Source organism: Electrophorus electricus, chromosome 7, assembly GCF_013358815.1.
Source record: "Electrophorus electricus isolate fEleEle1 chromosome 7, fEleEle1.pri, whole genome shotgun sequence".
NCBI lineage: Eukaryota > Metazoa > Chordata > Actinopteri > Gymnotiformes > Gymnotidae > Electrophorus > Electrophorus electricus.
In genome coordinates, this window is record NC_049541.1 from 20,902,265 (window position 1) to 20,923,765 (window position 21,501).

General features: G+C 45.9%; 3 protein-coding genes across 4 annotated transcripts in view; 1 reads left to right on the plus strand and 2 right to left on the minus strand.

The window, feature by feature from the left end:
- nup37 (nucleoporin 37) overlaps positions 1–320 on the minus strand; it is a 13,239-nt gene extending 12,919 nt beyond the window's left edge. Inside the window, exon 1 of the mRNA XM_027021591.2 lies at positions 213–320. The gene's annotated coding sequence lies outside the window, so the exon portion shown is untranslated. The remainder of the gene's footprint in view (positions 1–212) is intronic.
- Positions 321–760: 440 nt separating this feature from the next.
- On the plus strand, positions 761–9,570 carry parpbp (PARP1 binding protein). Of its 2 annotated transcripts, none has more exons than XM_027021600.2 (10): positions 761–1,200; positions 1,734–1,967; positions 2,089–2,196; positions 2,956–3,126; positions 3,228–3,382; positions 6,090–6,267; positions 6,393–6,574; positions 6,726–6,807; positions 8,474–8,675; positions 9,222–9,570. In XM_027021600.2, the coding sequence occupies exons 1-10, from the start codon at positions 1,051–1,053 to the stop codon at positions 9,542–9,544; spliced, it is 1,785 nt and encodes a 594-aa protein (XP_026877401.2). In that variant the 5' UTR covers positions 761–1,050; the 3' UTR covers positions 9,545–9,570. The 2 variants fall into 2 exon arrangements, with proteins under 2 accessions (XP_026877401.2, XP_035383683.1); XM_035527790.1 differs by having other exon boundaries at positions 9,225–9,570.
- Positions 9,571–9,993: 423 nt separating this feature from the next.
- Positions 9,994–12,163, minus strand: pmch (pro-melanin-concentrating hormone). Its single transcript, XM_027021605.2, has 3 exons — positions 11,910–12,163; positions 10,617–10,779; positions 9,994–10,082 (listed from the first exon to the last, which is right to left on the minus strand). The coding sequence occupies exons 1-3, from the start codon at positions 12,138–12,140 to the stop codon at positions 10,033–10,035; spliced, it is 444 nt and encodes a 147-aa protein (XP_026877406.1). The 5' UTR covers positions 12,141–12,163; the 3' UTR covers positions 9,994–10,032.
- Between the last annotated feature and the right edge of the window lie 9,338 nt (positions 12,164–21,501).

The window sequence follows — 21,501 nt, forward strand, 5'->3', positions numbered from 1 at the left end:
AAATATAAATGTGTGATTATTTGCCTCTTGACTAGTCATCAAGCTTGCGGATCTAAGGTAGCTAACGATATCTAGCTAGCTAGCACCTCCAGAAAATCCATCCACGATAGTTAGCTAAAGACAGACAGACCGATGCTTGTTTGGATTTTGTACGTTACGTTATTTCATATCATATTGCATGATAACTAAAACATTTATATAATCCCACTTGCCTGATTTAACCGGTTGCGGAATTCCTGAAAATTTACTTGGAGCTAGCTAACATAAGCTCTCACGACGCGCCTTCAAAACGTTGGAATTATTTTATTGTGTACTTCCGGTTTTTGACTTGTGTTTCTGGGGTACTGCCGGCTTGTTATGCAGGACTCACGCGAACCTGCGTAAATTCGCTGACATGCAAATCATTCTGTACAGTTAGAGCCCTGTAAATGATGTGTAGATCAATTATTATGTACAGTAAGAGTCCTGTAAATGATGTGTAGATTGCAGAATATATGTAATGTCACTCATATAATTTAGACCACGGGATTTACTTGCATTTAATGTGTCTTAATAATAGCTGTAATTTTTGGCGATGTCTTAATTTTTTTGATCTTCAGTTTATTTTTTTATAATTTGTGCACGCGGGCCAGCCAGGATCCGAGCCCATCATTGTTGAGGAGGCGTGGCAAAACAAGCACCTTGAACATGATTGGTTCAAGAGTGCATGTTCGTGAACATTTAAAAATTTCAAACTCGTTTGTGTTGAAGACAGCAATAACCTGATATCTAGCTATCTGGCACGGAGTCGTAAACGATCTCTAGTCTGCATGGCTGTGCTTTCTTCAAGCTAGCTACCTCCCTAACATCTCGGAATAAGATCATACTAGTGGTTAGTTCTCCCACAGGCTAAAGTAGTGTGTAACCTCTAAAACTTTGCTGCGGTTCTCATGTTCATAGGCACGAGTTCCTAGTTGATGAGTTGCACTCCTGTGCATCCCTTGTCAGTAAATAAGCCAAGGGGCTTTTTTTCTGTGCTTGGAGGTACGGTGTCGTACTCGTAAAGCGAAAATGGGGAGTGACGAGTTACCCCTGAGAACAATGGTGAGGGTTTTCAGAAGAGAGTGTGCCCGGGTCGTCGGTTCCGAGAGGACCACTGTCCGCGGAGCAGACAGCATGCTGCTGGTCCTACAGCTCGCTACCGCTCAGGTCCACAAGCAGGTAACCTTCACACGAACACACCCAGAGAACGGACTGTTGCGCTTTAGCAGATCGGGTCGCCTGGCGCTAGCTAGATTTTCTTACATAATGATTTATAGGTAAATGATTTCTGCAGGGCAAAAGCCCAATTCCCTGGGAAACGAAACACGCGTCTACATTAGATAACAAAAAAAGATGGTTTATTGTACATCTCAGACTCGTTACACTCGTTTATAGGAACACGCTGTACACTGCTGGCAAGCAGGAGGGTGTTAAGAGACACTTTTAAAGTTCTGAGACTCGGCAGTAACAATCTAACATGAATTTCTGCCATGTGAGTTTGGCAGCTCCGACGGGACTAATCCGGCGGATTGGCAGAAGCCACTAAAGACGACTGTTTGCTTCTTGCGGCCGTCTAAAATGTCCGTGCCTTCACAACTCGAGGCAGATTAATGAGCATGTTTTTAACATGCAGCTGAACTCTAAAACATTTCCATTCCTTGACCTCCATCTTTGTTGCGTGTACTGCGCGCTGGTCTCTGGTTTTTCTCTAGGAAAAAGGCGAGTTCGCCGCGGCTTTGAGCGACGTGCTCGCGGCTTGGAAAGGCTTGCTGCTGGACAAGCTCCACCTGTCCCACGACACCGTCCCCCTTCCGGAGGGCTATGAGCTCATCAGGAAGGAGTACGAGCGCTTTCTGAAGCGCACCAACACGGTGGACCTGCCCGACGTCCACGGCATGTATTCGCAGCTGAGGCGGACCACGGACCCGGCGGATCCCCCCACCGCAGTGAGTGTCTGGGAGCAGTTAGTGGCGTCAGCAAGGGCCTCCGAGACGCGCTTCTGGCGTTCATCTCGGCGGCGCATCACTTAGCAATATCTCTATTCCTGGTGTTGTTTTTCACACCTAGACGCAGCTGTTTGAGTTCCTGCGGGGGAGAGCGCAGACCTTTGAAGAAGCGGAGCAGGCCTGTCAGTGTCCTGCCACCCCGTCCCACAGGGCCCGACTCGACTCGCAGGTGAGGTTTGGTGGAACGTTTACCCTCAGGTTCTTGTCAGTGAATTTGCTTAGTGTTGCAGTTTCTGTCCTGGGAAGAAGTGGGGAAAGTTTTGCTTTTCCCACTGCAGTTCCTTGTCTTTTCAAAGAGGGAGTGATTTGTTTGAAATGTTAATTGGCACGATGTTTCCCTGCACAGGCGTTTCTGTTTCCCTGTCTGGCAATCGCGCGCTCTCTCTCGCTCTCTTTCTTCTGTTCTCTTTCTCTCATGCTCTTTAGCACTCTCTCTCCTTCTCTTTCTCCTTCTCTTTCTCACTTTTTGTTTGCCTGCCCATCTCCTATTTATTAACAGGACCATTAAATCATTTCACTCATATTTAAGAGAGATGTTCTGAAAATGGGACCCACGGCTCAGGCTCGTCTTCTCCCCCTTTTCTAGACACCCTGTCACCCTCAGATTTATGAGAGTAGATGCTGGGCTTTGCTACTGTAATACTAAAGCTGAGATTTATGAAATGAGTCTGTTCAAGGCATTGGGGGCGGGCCGCTTGCGGCCTAATTCAGTCAAACTGACACCATCATAAAATTATACAGACACTTTTTTGTTCCTAGACTGTAAGCCAGGTTTCACTTCCTTTTTTTTTACCGTGTGCCGTCTCAGGTGTTGTCACAGTTTCGAGGTGTTTATTTATGTTGGACTTGCAGTGCCGGGCAGCGTTAACCGTGTGAAACCGTTGTGGATGTTTACTTGTTCACGCACGTTCGTCTTTTACCTTCTCAGATGCAGAGGCTGGTCAGGAGGCTCTTCTGTTCCTATTTGAGCCTGGTGGTAAACACCAAGGATGACTTGGCTGTCGCACACGCACTGAACACGCCTAGCCGCGCTCTGGGTCGCACGGCCTTCGCTGACCTCAGACATGCTGCACAGCTCAGCCACACGTCTCTCTTCCTGGTAAATTCAGACCCGCTCTGCTCGCTGTCCGCCAAGGTGCGGTTGTACCCGATGCTCCATTTCCTCCATGCTGATTGGCTACTTGTCTTGGGTGTTTTCAGGCGGCGATGTCATTTGTCAGGGCGATCCAGCTAGGTGGGAAAGGATACGCCCCCCCAGAATTGGACCCTCTGAGGAAGCATCTGAAGGGCCTGTCCCAGTTTGTCCATTTCACTGATCAGTTGGAAGAGATCCTGGGAGAAACCCCTGAGCCCAGGTAGTCCGGTTCTTTCCAAACTCCTGTCCTGTTTGACTCTCATCCAATTGGAGGTGAAATATTAAAACGACATGGAATCATCAGAAACATTATTTAAATGTATATCAATTAAGAATTGAAATGTGGCTAAACATCCATGCAGGCCGAGCTCCTCAGTGTGGTAGTGAAATGGAGCAGGGAACATTCTGAAGCACAAAGGTTTCAGGTGGAGTTACTGAGAATTTTCAGGTTTGTCAATTGAAAAATGGAGTTGGTTTATTCCAAATCTTAGGTTTGTGGAAGACTGAGAGATTCCACAGATGAAGGACAGGATAAGAGTATGTTGTTCTGCATCATATTTATGCTTATGGTCTTTCAGTGTACACTTTTATCTGTGAATTTCAACTGGTTCTTAATGAAGTACTAAGGAAAGTTTAGGTCACCCTTGTAATTAAAATGAACCTACAACCCTGAGTCCGACCCACACAATGAAAAGCGTGTCTGTTTTGTAAAATTACAATTGACCCCTAGCACAATATGCTAATGTCCCCAATAGCTGGTTACCCGAGTGGAACCCACCTGTATCTTTAACTCTCATGTTATTCACCTGTTAAGATGAAGTTACAGATATTAAACTAATTAACAAACTAATAGCATTAATGTTATTGTGGATACTGGAGCAAGTAACTCAAGTAACACCAAGAATTTTCTAGAAAATTACATTTTATTTTACCTAAGCTATTGGCGTTAGCTAGTTCTAAACAGCCAAAGAAGCATATAGCTAGCTATCATAGTTAGTTTTAAAATACTAACATTTCCTTTGTCTGCGGCCTTGCCAAAGTTTGCAAAGTTCTCAAGGCATGGGTGGAGGTACTCTGATTGGACATGACTGTGGGCAGGGTAATGACCGCTTGTTTTAGCTCATGTTTGTGACATAGGCAGCCTGCGAGCAAACTGCCTGGGAAAACTGACACTCCACCCGCAGCTATGGTAGTACGACCCTCACTCCACCCGTAGCTACATGTGTATGACCTTCAGCTCAACCCAGGTTCTGCTCTCGGTCATCTAGTTTCTGCTGGGTGTCAGCCAAGCTCTGTTGGATGTTAGCAGCTGGCTTTTTTGCGATAGGACTGGTGAGCACTGTGTCCCTTCACACCGATTGTGCTCATAGGCAGTTTTCCAGTCTTATGGGACACGACTGGATATTAAACACACCATCACGGAGAACAGAAGTAAAACTGAACCTGCAGTTGTTAAACGAAAGCTTGACCTCGACTGACCTCATTAAACGACGCCCGGTAGACGCAAGCGCCTTGCTGAAGTAATCAGTTTCATACATGTTTATAATAAGATGAGAATCTACCACGTGGTGTATTAAGAGGTTGCCATTTTTTAGTGAATGCTCTTGCCAAAATGTTGCAAGAATGGTTGTGAACTTCTGGTAAGAGTACAGTGAAGACAGGTTTTCTCTATCTGGCATTCATACTGAGGTAGATGTGGTACAGATGAACATGGATTATTTTCCTCTCACCTTACTGGAATTATCAGTATTGGAAAGGAAGTCTCCCCTCTTAGATGGCATTTCCACATCTTTAACAGCAAGTAAAACAAAAAAGAATAAATAATCATTTAAATTTCATGACTTTAGCTCCTGCCACATCGCACTGACCTGTGACGTTGACAGCCGTGAGCCGGAGCTCTGGAAACAACGGCCAGCCCTCATCTGACTTTGACTCCAATTCTCTCTCCCACCCCAAAGACGGTGATAACCAAAGCCTTTGATTTCCTGGACAGATTTCAATCTCATTCGGAGACGTCTCCCTACACTTACGTTATCGAAATCCACGATATCTATCTATAGATCTATTTTTCTCTTCTTCTTGGCCTGTAATGACGGCTGCATCAGTGTTGATGTGGCTTGAATTGTTCGGGCATGTTTATCTGCAGAACATCAAAGCCCGTTGTACTGAAAAGAAAAAGGCAATCGGGCCCTTCCGTGGTTTGATTGCTCAAAGCCGATTAAACGTCATGCGTTGAAATATTTTCTTGATTGCACTCACTTCAAAAACCCTCTGAGGGATGCTTTTCCAAACGTTTGGCAATGCAACACATAACGGTAAACTGAACCAGTGGTTGGCTTATGAAGGACTAAAGATAATTTACTCTGTGTCATGCTTATGGCAGACCACAAGCATCTAGAACGTGGAGGGCGGGGCTCTTATTCTGAAGGGCGGGGCTCTTTTCTCGGCTCTGGAACTTCAGGGCTTCTCCCACAGGACAGAGCGATTTAGTTTGAAGCCAGAAGAGTTCTTTCATCCACTGAGCCGTGCGCACCCACGCCCCTCTACCTTATGGAGTGCCATGTTACCATACAAATACACTTCTTATTGGACGTTCAGGGCCTCTTTTACAACTACCATCTGTTTTCCCAGATGATTCTGTTACTGTAATTCCCTCACAAGCCGGGTAAGCAATTCAGGCTGGCTTCTACCTCCACTTGGGCCCAGCGTGTATGCTGAATGAAGTCCTCTCACGCACGCATGCGCGAGTGCATGGACGTGTCCGGTCCAGCACAGGACATAGACCACTCGTGCCGGACTTTCTCAGGACTTGGGCTCTCTGTGTGTGTGTGTGTGTGTGTGTGTGTGTGTGTGTGTGTGTGTGTGTGCACGCTGGAGTGAACTGGTCGGCTGAAGGTCTCATGAGCTCGTCTCTGTCCTCCTCCTAGCGCTGCCGCATCCAGGATCGTGTCCAGTGTTCGTGCAGCTCTGCTGAAGAGCCTCGGTAACGGACATCCTGTGTCTCCTGTTGTGGAAAAGACCGCGAACGAGCTCAAAGAAAGAATCCAACAAATCTGCACCATCCAGAAAGAGTCCGCGACCAGCTCGGGAATCAGTCCTTCGAGGGTAGACTTAATCCAATGCATATTCATAACATCTAGACCGCAAATGTCCCAAATCTGTCGTCTTTTTTTAATGGCCATTCAACTGAAATGCACAAACTGGCTTTATTTATTTCATTCTTTCTGCAGCCCCGAGCTTATGCCATTAATCATGCTACAGCATACGAGGGCAGAGAGACCGTGAAGGTACTGATGGCTCTGCTGGATGAAGAGGCAACGGCGCCGCCTTCAAGGAACAGCGTGGAACTGCTCACTGAAGATCAGGACTTTCTTGTTGGGACTGAAGAGATGTCTCTTCTCATGCTCTTCCGGTAAATTCTGCAGGGTTACTCCTTCCGTCTCCGCAACAGACGCAGCACATTGCTTCTGTTTTAAGATGAATATTTACTACTTTTTTTTTTAGAGAGAGAGACACTTTTGTTCATTCGTGGTGATCTGTTGTCATTTATTTTCTGCCTGCAGGTCTCCGGAGATCCCCACGGGACTCTCCCCGAAGCCCTTACGGAAACGTGTTCAGGGCCAACACGGACATGTCAACTTTAAGGTAAAGAGACACAGACGTGCGCCTTGCGCTCACGGTGTAGTCGCCTGTGTAGTGCTTGTCGTGTGTCCTTAATCGGCTTGTGTACCAGCGTTTGGGTAGGGAGGGCTGAGCTGTTGTGAGTGTGAGAGGAGATGAATGCCAGGCTTGTCTCAGCTACCCCGGTCCCAGAACAGAGAGTTTCAGTAAGTTTCTGCTGTTGTCTAATTAAAGATGGTGAGATTATGCTGTTGTATTGGCAGTGGTAGCTCAGTGGTTAAAGAACTTGACTGCTAACAGAAGGTTGCCAGTTCAAGTCCCACCACTGCCAAGTTGCCACTGTTGAGCCCCTGAGCAAGACCCTTAACCCTCAGTTGCTCAAGTTGTATGCAGTCATAATTGTAAGTTGCTTTGGATAAAAGCATCAGCTAAATGCCATGAATGTAACGGTATGACATATTGGGTCTTTGGTGTGTATCAGTTGCCCTTGTAAACAGCAGTTTTATTCTCTAATAATAATTTGTGGCCTTATGAGGTTTAACTATTAGGCTATATAACACTGGCCATGATTATAGGCTGTTTACAATATAAACACACGGAGAGTACCGGTGAGCACGTGGTAAAGGCGCACGCGCAACACCACACTTCATGAATTCTGCAGGCAGAAGCTTTTCCGTATCCACCTCCCTGCATCGGCCTTGTAAGGTGGTTGCTTCTGGTTGTCTGCAGTGTGGCCTTATTCTAGTTTCTTCCCAGGCTGATGTCAGCTGGCAGGCAGGGACCTATGACGTAGAGGTCTTCCACGCGTGGAGCTAAAGCGCATTTGCTTTGGATAGGTAAAACCTGGTTGTTTTAGCTGGTGGTCTGTTCAAATGAGTCCTGGCTCTAAAGAGAGAGCGTGTGTGAGAGCTATTTCATGATTAATGGCTAAATGGTGTGAGCAGGAGGGAGGGAGAGCCAGCGTTATCTGATGCATACAGTACAGCATGTTTGGTAAGCACACCCTCGCACCGTGGGGGGCGGCTGTAAAGACTCACCTGCTGCTGACCTCCTCTGCTGCCCTCCCTTTGCCCTCAAATCGGCCGTCTCCTACCAGGACAGGCCTCCGGTGCGCTGGGGGATCTCCACGTCCTTGCCGACCTGCCCCTCCAGGCTGGGGGGGTGGGCGGAGCCTAGCACTGCTGTATTTAGCTTGTGGCGGCGTCATTCTGGAAGGTGCCCATTAGCATGCAATCAGGGCGCCCCAGCCGGCTGTTTTAAGCATCTCTGTCTGAGGGTTTCTGATGCTCTGCGTGTTCTTTTGAGAACGTGCTATGAGCGGCTTTAATCCGACGCCCCGCTTCCCCAGCAGTGTGTCCAGATCCATTTTTTTTGGGGGGGGGGGAATGCAGTATCTTATGCAATCTCCTGATTTACATATTTGGATTTTTACAATTTTTTTGTGGGCCATCAGGGTTTAGGAGGGGGGAGGGTTGGGTGCAGTAAGCCTGAGCAGCACGGCTCGGTCGAACATGTCGGTGGTTGATCGATGTTCGCTGAAGCCCCTTGAAACCTCTCAGCCCCGTTGGAGGTTCAGGAGAACTCTCTCCTTCCATGAGCTCCGATGCTTTTTATCTCCGGCATCTGGGCCGGACCGGCAGCGTCCTCTCTGTGAGGTGTTTGCTCATCTCTGAGGTGACTGTTCCTCCAGGTGAAGGGGAGGGTCATTCGTTCCCAGTTCGCCTGCACGTACTTGGACGACGCTCCGCCCCTAAACCGCATACTGGAGTTTCCAAGCACAAGTCAACTGCCCACCTGCGTGCACCCGGCTCCCAGACGCCAGAGCCCCCCACCTGTCCCAGCGTCTCAGCAGGAGGGACGCGCATCCACAGACACGTTTCATAAACTCACAGGTACTGTGTGTGCCATCCAGACAACACAGATTTTATTCCTTTGTGTAGTTACTGAACCACATACTTGGTTTATGTAGGTTACACACACACACACACACACACACACACACACACACACAGGGGACTGCTCCAGGTCGGTCTGACGCCACAGCGTCGGAATAGTGGCCCAGGTCACCTCCTGTTCCAGGGCTGTGAACTCTGTTCAGTCCGTGCTTGGGGACTGGTACTTAACATCAACCCTTAAACGATTCCCCGTTCTGTAAACCTGGCCAGCTCCACATCTGTAGTAAAAGCCCCAAGAACACATTCACACATGCATGCAGGGGGGGGGGACCTCATGCTCTGTGTTACATGACAAATGTTCAGCTTCAGGTCTGTAAAATAAACACACTGCCTGTTAAACTGCAGTCTAACGTCAGCAATTTCATCACAAGTCTACCCCTCCCCCACCTCTACACACTTTTTTTTTTTTTTTTTTTTTTTTTCCTTCTTCTTTTCTTTTGCATGTGTGAGGGAGATTTCCCCCCTTCATTTCATGTTCTGCAGTAGATGTGGCTCTGAAGCCTACGTCCTTGGCTCATTGGGGCTCTGGAAACAAAGCTGCTCTGGTGCAGCGAACCGGCAACGCCCACACGCCAACAGGTGGCCCAGGTCCGCACCTGGCATCGGTCCAAACAGTCATCAAGGCCTCCAAGAGGAAGCTGGCAAACAGAGAGAGCGTGGAACCAGGCGGAGAGGAGATCCAGCCGCCCCAGAAGAGACCCGCCTCAGCCGCGTGCAGTTTGCGGACGGGAAACAGGAAGTGTAAATCTGCCCCCAGGAAGCTTCTCGCAGGTCAAGGCACACTCACGAGCTTTTTCCGCCTGTGACCTGAGGCGTATGTGGGACACTTCTTTAGGAGATCAGTGTGGTGTTTATTTCAGTGATCTAAATGCATTTCAAGTAGAGCGAGCCAAGCGTGTGTGTGATTGTGTCCCCTGACATGGATCTGCAACGCTTTAGCTGAGTGTGTGAGGGATTTTAAATAGAACACTGGGGCTGTGCGTTTTGAATGTGGAACTACTCTCTGACCGAACCACTATGGAGACGAATCTTTCTATTTATGCATTACACTACAAACCCATTAAATGGCGTTTTATAACGTCTATATCAGTCATGTTAAACTTATCTTCCACTGTGTGCACCCTTTTCCCCCACACAAGCTGATCAGACTTTATGGTTTTGAATAAAACTTTAATTGAACCTTTTAAACTGTACGACTGTTTTTTTCTTTTTGAAGTTTGGACAAACGATGGTACACAACTGAGGATGGTGGTAGGCACGAGTGCTCCGGGTGAGCCGTGGGCAGGGTCTGACCTCAGGCTTGCCAGCAGGGTCGGTACACTCTCCCGATCATGCAACGCAGCACTGGACAGAAACAAAGCAAATTTCCACTGGGTTTGCAGAGAGCGCGTGGTGGTGGGCAGCTGTTAGCCTGCTAGTGTGAGCAGTGCTGTTTCGTTACATTTGCAGTGCACCATTAAAATACATACATCCACCGAAACCCAACCCCTGTGGTTCTTCTTCTCCTTAGACTAAAGGTTATCTTCATAGATTTTCTGAGAATTGTGGCTGTTTGATGCACTGTTAAGTAGTAAAACACACCACATGTTTGGAAAGCTATACAAACTCCGACATGGCTCAGTATTGCAGGCGCTGTCTAGAAATCCCATCTTTTTTTTTCTTTTTTTTTTTTCTTTTTCTCCGAATGACTGACTGACTGACTGGGGAAAGTAAAACCAGCTTGACGAAACACACCACCAGCCTGACCTGCTTGGCCAAGTTTGGCAGCCAGCCATGTTCTAGTGTTGCGTTCATCAATGAAGGAGAACAGGAGAGGGTGAGAGAGGAGGGGAGAGAGAGAGCAAGCGAGTGTGTGAGAGTGAGAAGGCCTCTCCTTACCGTCCAGGTCCCTCCTGGCCACAGGGATGAGGTCATTTGTGTTATAATTATCCCTCGGGGTCCCGGTGACGGTGTGGTCCTGTCTCCAAGGGGACAGCGCAGGGAGGGTCGAGCCAGCGCCAGGGCGCATCTCACCCCTCACGGCTGCCCTCAGCCCCGCGTCCTGAGGGAGCAGGTTGTTGCCAATCAGAGAGCAGCGTCTGAGGGCCGGGGCCTTTCTTTGACGAACCACTGTTAGCGGTCCCATCCACTAAACTAAACATAAACCACCGTTTCCTCTTTGGGGATCTATTGTATGGAAGCCCATGTCTTTTTTCTTGTTTTGTTTTCCTTTTCAAGCCGCACCTGGAGATGTTTAAGTTAATTTGAGCTGCACACACCCAGGGGCTTCTGGTATGTCGTACTGAGTGTGGAAGAAAATGTTCTGATGGCAGCACAGTTTCCCATGCCTCACTTTGCCCTTTTACAAGATCACACTGGCCTCTTTTATTCGTGATGGTGCTTTCCCCCCGCGTGGTGGTAAACCCCCCACCCTCACCACTCTCGATTGTTCCATTACTGCTCTGATAACTGTTTCAACATGGGGATCGCCCCACGTTTCCACAGAGCAACCAAGGGGCCACAGCACACGTGTATGGACCCGGTCCAGAGACACACCTCTTTGTGTAGAATGTCTCTCCTTGTTTGCATGTTGTCTAAGTGAAGCTACCAAAACACTGCAGCTTGAATGTCAGTGGAGGCTGTGGAAAGAGCTGTGCACTGCAAGAAAGATTAAACAACAAACCAGCAATATGTTCCTTTTTTCTTGTACAATAAAGGTTTGCTTAATAATTTGTGTACGTTTTGATTGCAGCCACATTTGATCAGCAATATATTGACCTACCATGACTCAGTAAGATTAAGCAAATGTTTATTTTCTGAACAGGATTCACCAAACTTGTCACGTACCATTTGGTGAGCGTGCGGATCTTTAGCAGAAGTGTCCTGTCAAAGATCCCTCAACTGGAGGAGAGGGCTTTGTTTTGTCATGCTGGCATTCCAGCAATGTTCAATACTCATGCGGTCATGAGCACAGGACCAGGGCAGTGGTAGTTTAGTGGTTAAGGTACTTGACTTGTAATCAGAAGGTTGCCAGTTTATGTCCCACAACTGACAAGTTGCCACTGTTGGGTCCCTGAGCAAGACCCTTAACCCTCAATTGTATGAAGTTGTATTTAGTCATAATTGTCGCTTTGGATAAAAGTGACTTACAATTAAGCCCAAAAATGTAATGTGTCCGTGAGGACTACTCACAAAAAGCACGAAGATGCTCTTTCTCTTGTCTTCGTCGGCCAGTCTTCCGTCCACGAGGGAGGATCTTCTGGAAGAGAGCACACCATGCTGGGCCATGTTCACCAGGTCTCCTCCAACGGCCGTGCTCAGACTCCCCTGTTCTGCTCCGCCTTCCTCCGCTGAGCTCGAGAAGTGAGCGTTACACCTGACGAGCAGCGTGAGGGCTAAAATGAGGCAGGGCGAGTTGATCATGCCGGCGCTCTTCAGAACCAGACCTGCTGTCCACGGCTGCTCTTTTGAGACTCACAATGGTTATATAGCTCCCAAGAGGGGACGAGCATCCCGTCGTTGACGTCGGACTGGTGGACGTGGGACACTGATGTAATTGTTTTCATTTTACCTTTCAGTGGGGTCGCGCGACTACCTGAGTCTCCTCTCAAGAGGTGGTAGGTGACCTATCACAGTATTATGTGAGTCATGATACCAGAGATTATATATATATATATATATTTAAAGGGTTTGTCACTGCCTGCCTAGGGGATGCTGGGGACCGTAAATGGGTGGATTATAGCCGGGATCAAGGGCGTTTTTCATGAGGATGCAGCAGGGAGGAAAAACAGACAGGAAGTTACCTTTCCCTTTATCCTCTACACAGCCGGTTCCCTCGCCGAAGAATGGAATGTCAAAGGCTGTGTCCTCGTGCGACCTTTTGAGCAAAGTCTTCAGAGCGTGACCGAAAATGCAATGAAAACACACGCTGTGTGAGGAATGAGAAGCAGTGAGACTCCGCCGTCCATCAGATCACACACAATCAGGCCATTGTATCATATAATATCTCCTCGTGCACTTTGAGATCATGGCTGGGAGATGCACGACCAGTAATTTTATGAGAGATTGCCCTTTGAACTCTGAGTGAAATGGACACAAAGACATACAATGATGCCCGTTACCGTACATCTGTCTTAAATGTCCCAAAAACCGCTGAGATGCACGCGTAGCCGGTTTACAATCCTAGTTAACTGCCAAATTGATAAGAGAGTTCGAGAGACTATATCTGACACACACAGCCAAATGCACAAGTTACTGCCAATTACTGAGACGTGTGCCAGAGTTTAGGCTGTTTGGTGTGGAAACACAAGTCTGCGTAGCTCTTCCAGACCCCTCTTTGGTTCTTCGGAAAGCACAAGGGTTTTCCTTATTAATATCAATGAAGCTGTTGCACCGACGGGAAAAATGGGACATGAATAACAGTTATTGAACTCAGTCGAAGTGATTTTACTTGGAAGCCCCGGCCTTTATTTTGTGAGTATTTTTGTTGGAGGCCGAGCACATCTACTGAAGGAAACTGGTCTGCAGAGACCCTGGTGTTCCAGGAGCAGTCCACCAGAGTTTGGAGCCGGTGTGTTGTTATAACCCTACCTCATGTGCTGCCACCCTCCTTGCTGACGTCTCTCACTCTCCCACTGAAACATACACAAGCACTTTTCCTTTCTTGGCCCCGCGTTTAATACTGATATCTTAACACGCACAAAAAAAAAAAACACAGCCTATTGAAGATTTCCTTTCCTTCTTTGACAAGGTACAAGGAGTTCATTGTATGATTTAATACTTGCATTCTTCTGTGAATTAAAATAAGATGTAGAATTGGGTAAATAGGTTAAAATAGTAAAGATGTAGTACGTGTTTTGATCAGTGTGAGAATTGTGACAGTGTGCTAAATGACTGAATATAGTGTGTGTATAACTAAATTACTGTGGTAATTATCAGTTTTAGCATGTTTTAAAAATCAGGCTGGGTAGCTAGTAAGAGCTACCTGCTGGTTGGACTGTCAAGGAATCACAGCTAGCATGTTGTTTTTATTACTTTTCCTTATAAACAGTGGGACATCTAACTGATTAAAAATACAGCTGACCAGCTGAGAATGGTAAGAGGTTTAATCACTGGTACACCCCGGTGAATGGTAACTGTTACTTACTAGTTTCCTACTACCGAATCTTCCAACACATGTATGGGTTTGTGTATAATGCAATATTTTAGTTATTCATATACTTTCAAATATGATTGAATTAAGCAGCATGTTTAACTTTAGAACGTGTTTTGTTATCTTACAAGAAACGGCTTGAGTGCCCAACCTCTAAATGTTTCGCAGCTAAGATTTGTGTTATCACACCGATGTTTAAGGAAAATCCTCTGATTTTTGTTTGCTTTGTCTATGGTATCTTGCAGCCGCTAAGCTAGTTTTTGCTCAGGGCTTCTATGTGCTTTGGCTGGCAGAGAGTGCACCGAGTGCCCCGACTGAGATGTGCTACTCTGCGACCGTCTCCTTGTAGCAAGTGAACCGAGGTTACAGACATCCTGTAACTTGAGCACAGCACACCGGGGGAAGTCCATTTCTGTCCTCTCGATAGTTTAAATGGGAATTATGAGAAATGACACAGTATACATAATGACACAAGAACTATTACAGGGTTTTGTTCCAGTTCCACGACCCTCGCCTACAGTGTTTGACAGTGATGGATCTACAATGCTGTGTAAGTATGACCATCTGAATGCAGAATTGTAGAACGACGAGGAACTACTGTATGGGTAGTTTGCGTGTAGGTTCAAGTTCAAGTTCAAGTTCGGTTTATTCGTCACATACATAGTCATACACAGTATAACGCGCAGTGAAATGGTGGAGAGTGCTCTGTCCAAGCTGAGGAAGAGAAACGGGTGCATAGAGAAAAATATATATATGCAGATAAATATATATATTCTATGTATGTACAAAAATATATTAACAAGGTTAATGTTACACTGCTTGCAGTTACTGAACTGAGAAAAAAATTGTATGCAACGGCACAACTTTTGAGGAAACAAGTCTAAGTTCATCTAAAACAGGCCCATCAAAATGAGAAATAGAGGCACTATCGTTGGCACACAAGTCTTAAGGAGTCACTAGAGAATGATTCTGGTGAACACTCGGTTGGACACTGTCCTGCCTGTCCTGCTCATGCTGGTTGATGTCCCTATTTGTGATAAAGTGGACAGTTTGTTTTTTTTACCTTTTTCCTTCTTCCATTCTATCATCATGTTACATTTCAAATTTCTGGACAAATGGAAATGCGAGAGATCCCCCACCCCCCAACTTGAGTCAAGTGTCTCACAGCGAATGACTGAAAAGGCAATTCAGGAGTTTCTCCTTCCCTGCATGTTGCTCAGTGATGTTTTAAAGAACTAGTGACTGGGCTCAGGGGCCATGGGGGGCTCAAGCAGAACTGGAGGACTGTGTTGGGGCTGTCCAGGACTGGAGGATTGTGTTGGGGTTGTCCAGAAGTGGAGGGCTGTGTTGGGATTTTCCAGGACTGGAAGATAGTGTTGAGGCTGTCCAGAAGCAGAGGACTGTGTTGGGGTTGTCCAGGACCAGATGAGTGTGATGGGGTTGTCCAGGACCGGATGAGTGTGATGGGGTTGTCCAGAACTGGAGAACCGCATTGGGGCTGTCCAGAAGTGGAGGACCGCATTGGGGCTGTCCAGAAGTGGAGGACCGCATTGGGGCTGTCCAGAAGTGGAGGACCGCATTGGGGCTGTCCAGGACCAGAGGACTGCATTTAGGCTATCCAGAAGCAGAGGACTGCCTTAGGGTTATCCATGACTGGAGGACTGTGCTGGGGTTGTCCAGGACCGAAGGACTGCGTTGGGCTTGTCCAGGACTGGAGGACTGTGTTGGGGCTGTCCAGAAGCGAAGGACTGCGTTGGGCTTGGCTTCTTTGTTGTCCAGAGTGCAGGCCATGGTTTCCAGGAACAATGCAGCTGATGAGATGCTCTCCAAGGAAAATACAGCTCTGACATCATGGGATCTTAAAGCACACAGCTGAGCCAACAGGCTCTCGCCACAATCAGCACTCAGTGAATTTCCACTGCCGAGGGAAAGAGGGAAAAAGAGCTGGACTAGGGTGTGAATATTACCCTGCTGCTCGTGTTGATACCTGTGCTGGGAGAGAGGTTTCTTATGGATGAATTAGACTGGACGAGGGAGAGACTCCAGTGTGAAGTGTCTTGCCAGTTCCTTCGCTGATCTGTAGCGAGTTAGAGGGAACACGGGGTGTCCACACTGTCAGTGTGCTCAGCCAAACAACCAGTTACACTGTTGAAAGTTTTAAACCTCTCACTCGCGAGTCCTTTAACATGCGTGTCTCTCGACACTTTGTCTAAATTATAATTTACAGGAGTTCAGGCTGAACGGAAAAGCGTTTCAGGATGTCACTGTTCTGTTTCTGGACACACCGGTCTTTGGCGTAATTCATGCTTTTGTCTTTACCTCTAGTTAGTATGAAACAATTACACATTTTTTGTGTCTTTCTCATCCATAGTGTAATACACTCTTCAGTACATTCTTCAGTACACTCTACAACACTCTTCGGTACACTCTTCAGTACTCTGTTAACTCAGCACTGAGTCTTTTTCCTCATCCCTGTCCTTCATTAGTAATGAAAATGTCTCTTTGCCAGTGTTACACAAATTTTTTTCCCGCTCTGACACGCCTGTGTAGGACTCTAGGAAACAGGAGAAAGCCCTGAAATAGACCACAAGGACATTTAAAAGACACGGGGCACATAAGTGGCCGAGGCCCGAAGCTTCAGTTTCAGGGTTAGCTCCAGGAACAGTGTCCTCACATGAACCCCGAGCTCTGGGGTACTGGGCTAGCTGAGACCGCATCTGGAGAGGAACACGGCAGACGGCTACTCGAGCCCTGCGTCTCCCGTGTTCCTGAATCACTCCGAGTGAGGACGCGCCTGCCGTTCTTAGTTACCATCGCTGGATCTCAGCAACAGTGAACTGCTGCCCTGAAAACATAACAGGTTGAATGGCGAGGTGTCACACAGAAAACTACTGTGAAGGTTGGTGGTAGGAGCTTGAAATATAACTGTGAATAAAGCATGAATGTGAGCAGGAGGATGTTAAAGAATGCTTTTGCTGGCTGTGAGGAGGACAGTTTGGGTTGTTTACTACTCTATAGTGATCAGGAGAACTTGTGGGAACAGATACCCAGTTTCACATAGACATGTCATGGAAACTATAATAGTAAATGATACAGATAATTATGATTATTGTGATGTGTGGTCATGTAACCAAGATGAAGGGCAGCTGGATATCCATTCTGTAATATGCTTTCTCGTAGTTTCTGTCTACCACAAAACTCAGAATCTTGAATTCCCATTCCTGTTTTGGAGTGTAATTTTCCTAATTGGTACTAATAATGGATTTAGTATTAGTCACAGGAGAAGATGGATGGAAGAAGATTCAGAATGGCTGAACCAAGCCTGCCAACAGACCCACTCCACATTCACAAACTACAGTGTCTGCTGAAAGCCAGCCAGGTGTCCAATTTAGCTGTTAAAAAGGCTTAATTCTTCCACTATATATCCATTAAAATGTGCTGACAACATACAAGAGCCTTCACCTGCCAATACAGTCTTACTCCCAGAGGCTAAAAATGCAGCATTCTCCTTAGTGAACCCCCCCCCTCCCCCGAACATGCAGCATTCTCTTTAGTGAACACCCCCCCAACATGCAGCATTCTCTGTAGTGAACACCCCCCCCCCCCCGAACATGCAGCATTCTCTTTAGTGAACACCCCCCGAACATGCAGCATTCTCATTAGCGAACACCCCCCCGAACATGCAGCATTCTCTTTAGTGAAACCCCCCCCCCCGAACATGCAGCATTCTCTTTTGTGTACACCCCCCCCCAACATGCAGCATTCTCCTTAGTGAACACCCCTGCTCCCCTGAACATGCAGCATTCTCTTTAGTGAACAACCCCCTCCCGAACATGCAGCATGCTCCTTAGTGAACACCCCCGCTCTCCTGAACATGCATTCTCTTTAGTGAACACCCCCCCCCGAACATGCAGCATTCTCTTTAGTGAACACCCCCCCCCGAACATGCAGCATTCTCTTTAGTGAACACCCCCCCAAACATGCAGCATTCTCTTTAGTGAATAACCCCCTCCCGAACATGCAGCATTCTCCTTAGTGAACCCCCCCGAACATGCAGCATTCTCTTTAGTGAACACCCCCCCAAACATGCAGCATTCTCTTTAGTGAATAACCCCCTCCCGAACATGCAGCATTCTCCTTAGTGAACCCCCCCGAACATGCAGCATTCTCCTTAGTGAACATCCTCCCTCCTCTGAACATGCAGCATTCTTAGTGAACACCTCCCTAACATGCAGCATTCTCTTTAGTGAACACCCCCACCCCAACATGCAGCATTCCCTTTAGTGAACACCCCCCCTCCCCTGAGCATGTAGCATTCTCTTTAGTGAACACCCCGCCCCTCCCCTGAACATGCAATATTCTCTTTAGTGAACACCCCCTTCCCCTGGACATCTTTTAGGAAGTATCATTGTGTCATGCTCATTTTTGGCATGGTTAATGGAATTAGGAAAACCGATTTCCATGATGCTTTGAAAAGATCTGGTGTGGTCCAGTCTTCTGTTACCTCCTGTTGTCACCTTTCCCCTTCTACTAGTAGTAACTCACAACTTGAGACTTATATTGACAAAGTGGTTTATTCAGCAGGACTGGTGAACTGTCAGTCATTTCCATAATGGCCACACAAGGCGCTAGATCACCAGTCAGAGAAGCCTCATCAGAAACAAAAGACAAGTAACAAACATTCCTCATTCTTCTCACCCCCACCGTGGTTTACATATTGTGACTAATTCTGAAATGAGACCAAAAAAAAGTAAGAATCTTGGATGTTGCCATCATGTGTGTCTATGTTTCTGTAGCTAAACTCTGCTCCTTTAAGATGGGAAGTGCTAAAGCATGATAACTCACAATAGCTCACGATATCAATATACTGTACACTGAAGCAGCTTCTCTGTTAGTGATGACCCCTAAAATGTCCGGTCTGCCCATGAGGGTTTTTAAGTTTGCTATGTGCCAGAGTAGCCAATTCCAGCCAATTTGCAGAATAGCCCTAACCCCACCTATTCTAACCACAGTAGTTTGGTTAGTATGTCTGAATTGGTGCTGAGAAAAGCACCGTAGATTAAAATAGAAAGAATTTGGAAATGATTAGAGATAATTGACACATAATGCAACTCCCAGTTAATCAAAGTCTTTGGTATTGTAATGCATTTGTGTTTGCGGTATAACATGTTTCTCTGTACAACCCTCGATGTTTATATGTACACATAAGATATGGATATTCTGGCCGAGGTCAGGCAATTGAAAAAAATCAGCTCTTTGTATCTATTGTTTTTGCTTTTTTTTCTTTGTATTTATGTATTTCTGTGCTAGCTGACATTATAATGAATTGACTTTAAAAAAATTAAAAAAAAAAACTTGTATGCACAATGAAAAGAAAGAAACAAAACAAAAAAGTGAAATTGGCCAATTACATTTGGCCATCAGTATTCTATTGATTTACTTTGATGCTTAATAAATATTTGTAAATATGTATGACTTATTTCAAACTGTTTACTGTAAACTACTGTAAGTGGATTAAAATTCTCAAGCAAAATATTGATGTTCACAGAATAAGATATTGTACTGAAGTATGTTTCATTTGGCCAAGTGTTAACTGTTAATTAATAATAATAATTCCTTAATTTAGTATATAAGTAATTATATAAGCAATTCCATATTTAGAATATACTAAATCCACAGCCTGTATAATATTGTACATCCGTTGTGTTTGTTCCATGTCAATTTGCGAGATGGCAATTCTAATGACATTTACCTTCATTTTCTAACAGAACTTTCCAGGTAATTCAATAAATAAACCGGTCAGGGTAAAATAAAGTCTCATTCCCTAACCTACAGTCAACCAACTTCATGTACGAAGGGATGAAATGGTGCCCAGAGGGTCGTTTCCACTGTGGGCAGATTTGCACCGTCCTCGTACTTGCTGCAGATGTGTGATGGGTTGTGAACATCAGTGCCGAAATCATCTACGGAACGTAGCCGGCGTGGAAGGAAAGCTACACTCAGCCTTAATAGTACCGAAGGTCATGAGTTCACAGTGTTTTCAAGTTATTTGGCATAGGGACCTCTGCTGAGTCAAAACCATCATTTAAAATGGATTCTTTTTTTCCCATGCATTCACAGATCTAACACAAATACACACACTACCACCTAATTGATATACCTTACAAATAAAAAAGAACATTTTCTAGAATGGTGGCCATTAAGGCTGTGCAAAAGGGAAGACCTCCGACCTTCAGATTACCCCTAACCCACTCACCAAATTCTGCTTTCAACCAACCCTTGCTAGTAACTATAAAATAGCACCATTATACAGTGGGTAGAGTTCTGTTATATGGTTCTGTTATACGATGCCATCACATATAATGAAAAAAAAAAATGGTGGTTAACATAAATAGGAATATTGGTTGATTACACAGCTACAGAGAGGACAGTGCGATCTCAGTTTAGGGGGAAGAATTCCCACGCAGGGAGACTGCGTAAACGCTTGTATCTTACTGCAGATCCGCTGGAGAAGGGCCTTGGGTTCTGCCAGCACTGAGCCGGTGTGTGTGGGCGCTGTTCCTGTAGCCTGAGGTGTCATAACAGGGGCACAAGTGTTTTGCCTCCTGCAGACTGACTACGCCAAAGGCAGAGTGGTTTATTAGTGCGCTTGTGAGAACTGATCCTAACTCACACACATTATATATATATATATATATATATATATATATATATATATATATATATTTCTGAAGAAGACTCCAGGTGAGTAACTGCAGTGTAGTAAGAGATGTAGAGAGATTCAAAATTGTACTGAAGTACAACAGAATTTCCAGAGAAACAAAACTATTTTGGACAGAGGTCTTTCATCAGCTTTGCAAGCAAAGAGCACTTTGACCTTTGAAACATTCCATTTCTTTGGAAACTGTGTACTTTACTACAATTTTGAATCTCTCTCTCTCTCTCTCGCTCTCTCTCTCTCTCTCTCTCTCTCTCTCTCTCTATATATATATATATATATATACATATATATACTGAAAGATTTTTGTGGAAATGCACAAGGGTATTCTCATCTCTCTCTCTCTCTCTCTCTCTCTCTCTCTCTCTCGCTCTCTCTCTCCCTCTCTCTATCTCTGTTGTATGGGATTACTTTGGCATAAATGCTTCTGCAAACCTGTCTATGTTCCTGTCCTTCTCTGCAGTCTGATGCATGTTGCTAGAAAAAAAAACAATAACTTTTCCTTAGGAAAATGGGATAAATGAATATAAGTTATATCACTCTAAGCTGTGTTTGGAGGAGTAGCTAGTCTTCACCGCACGCGTGCCTAACTTCAGTCTCACAGGACCAGACTACGGAACAAGTTTGTGCCGGACCTCAGCTCTCCTGAATCCGTGCTGGGACCCTTGAATCCTAATCTTCTGTAATATCCCACAACTCGTCTGCTGCAAAGCCTCTGTGTAGTTGTGGATATGAAAGGTGATCCTTGTGTGCAGACGCGCTATTGTACTATAAGTCTAACAACTGTATCAACAGTATATTATCTGGTTGGCTTGTCCATTGTTCTGACTAAACTCTCTGTCTAAGCCAACGTGTTCCTCATCAGTGAAAGTGGTCATGTGGTGTTGTGCACAAACAGCAAACTTCGTAATGGA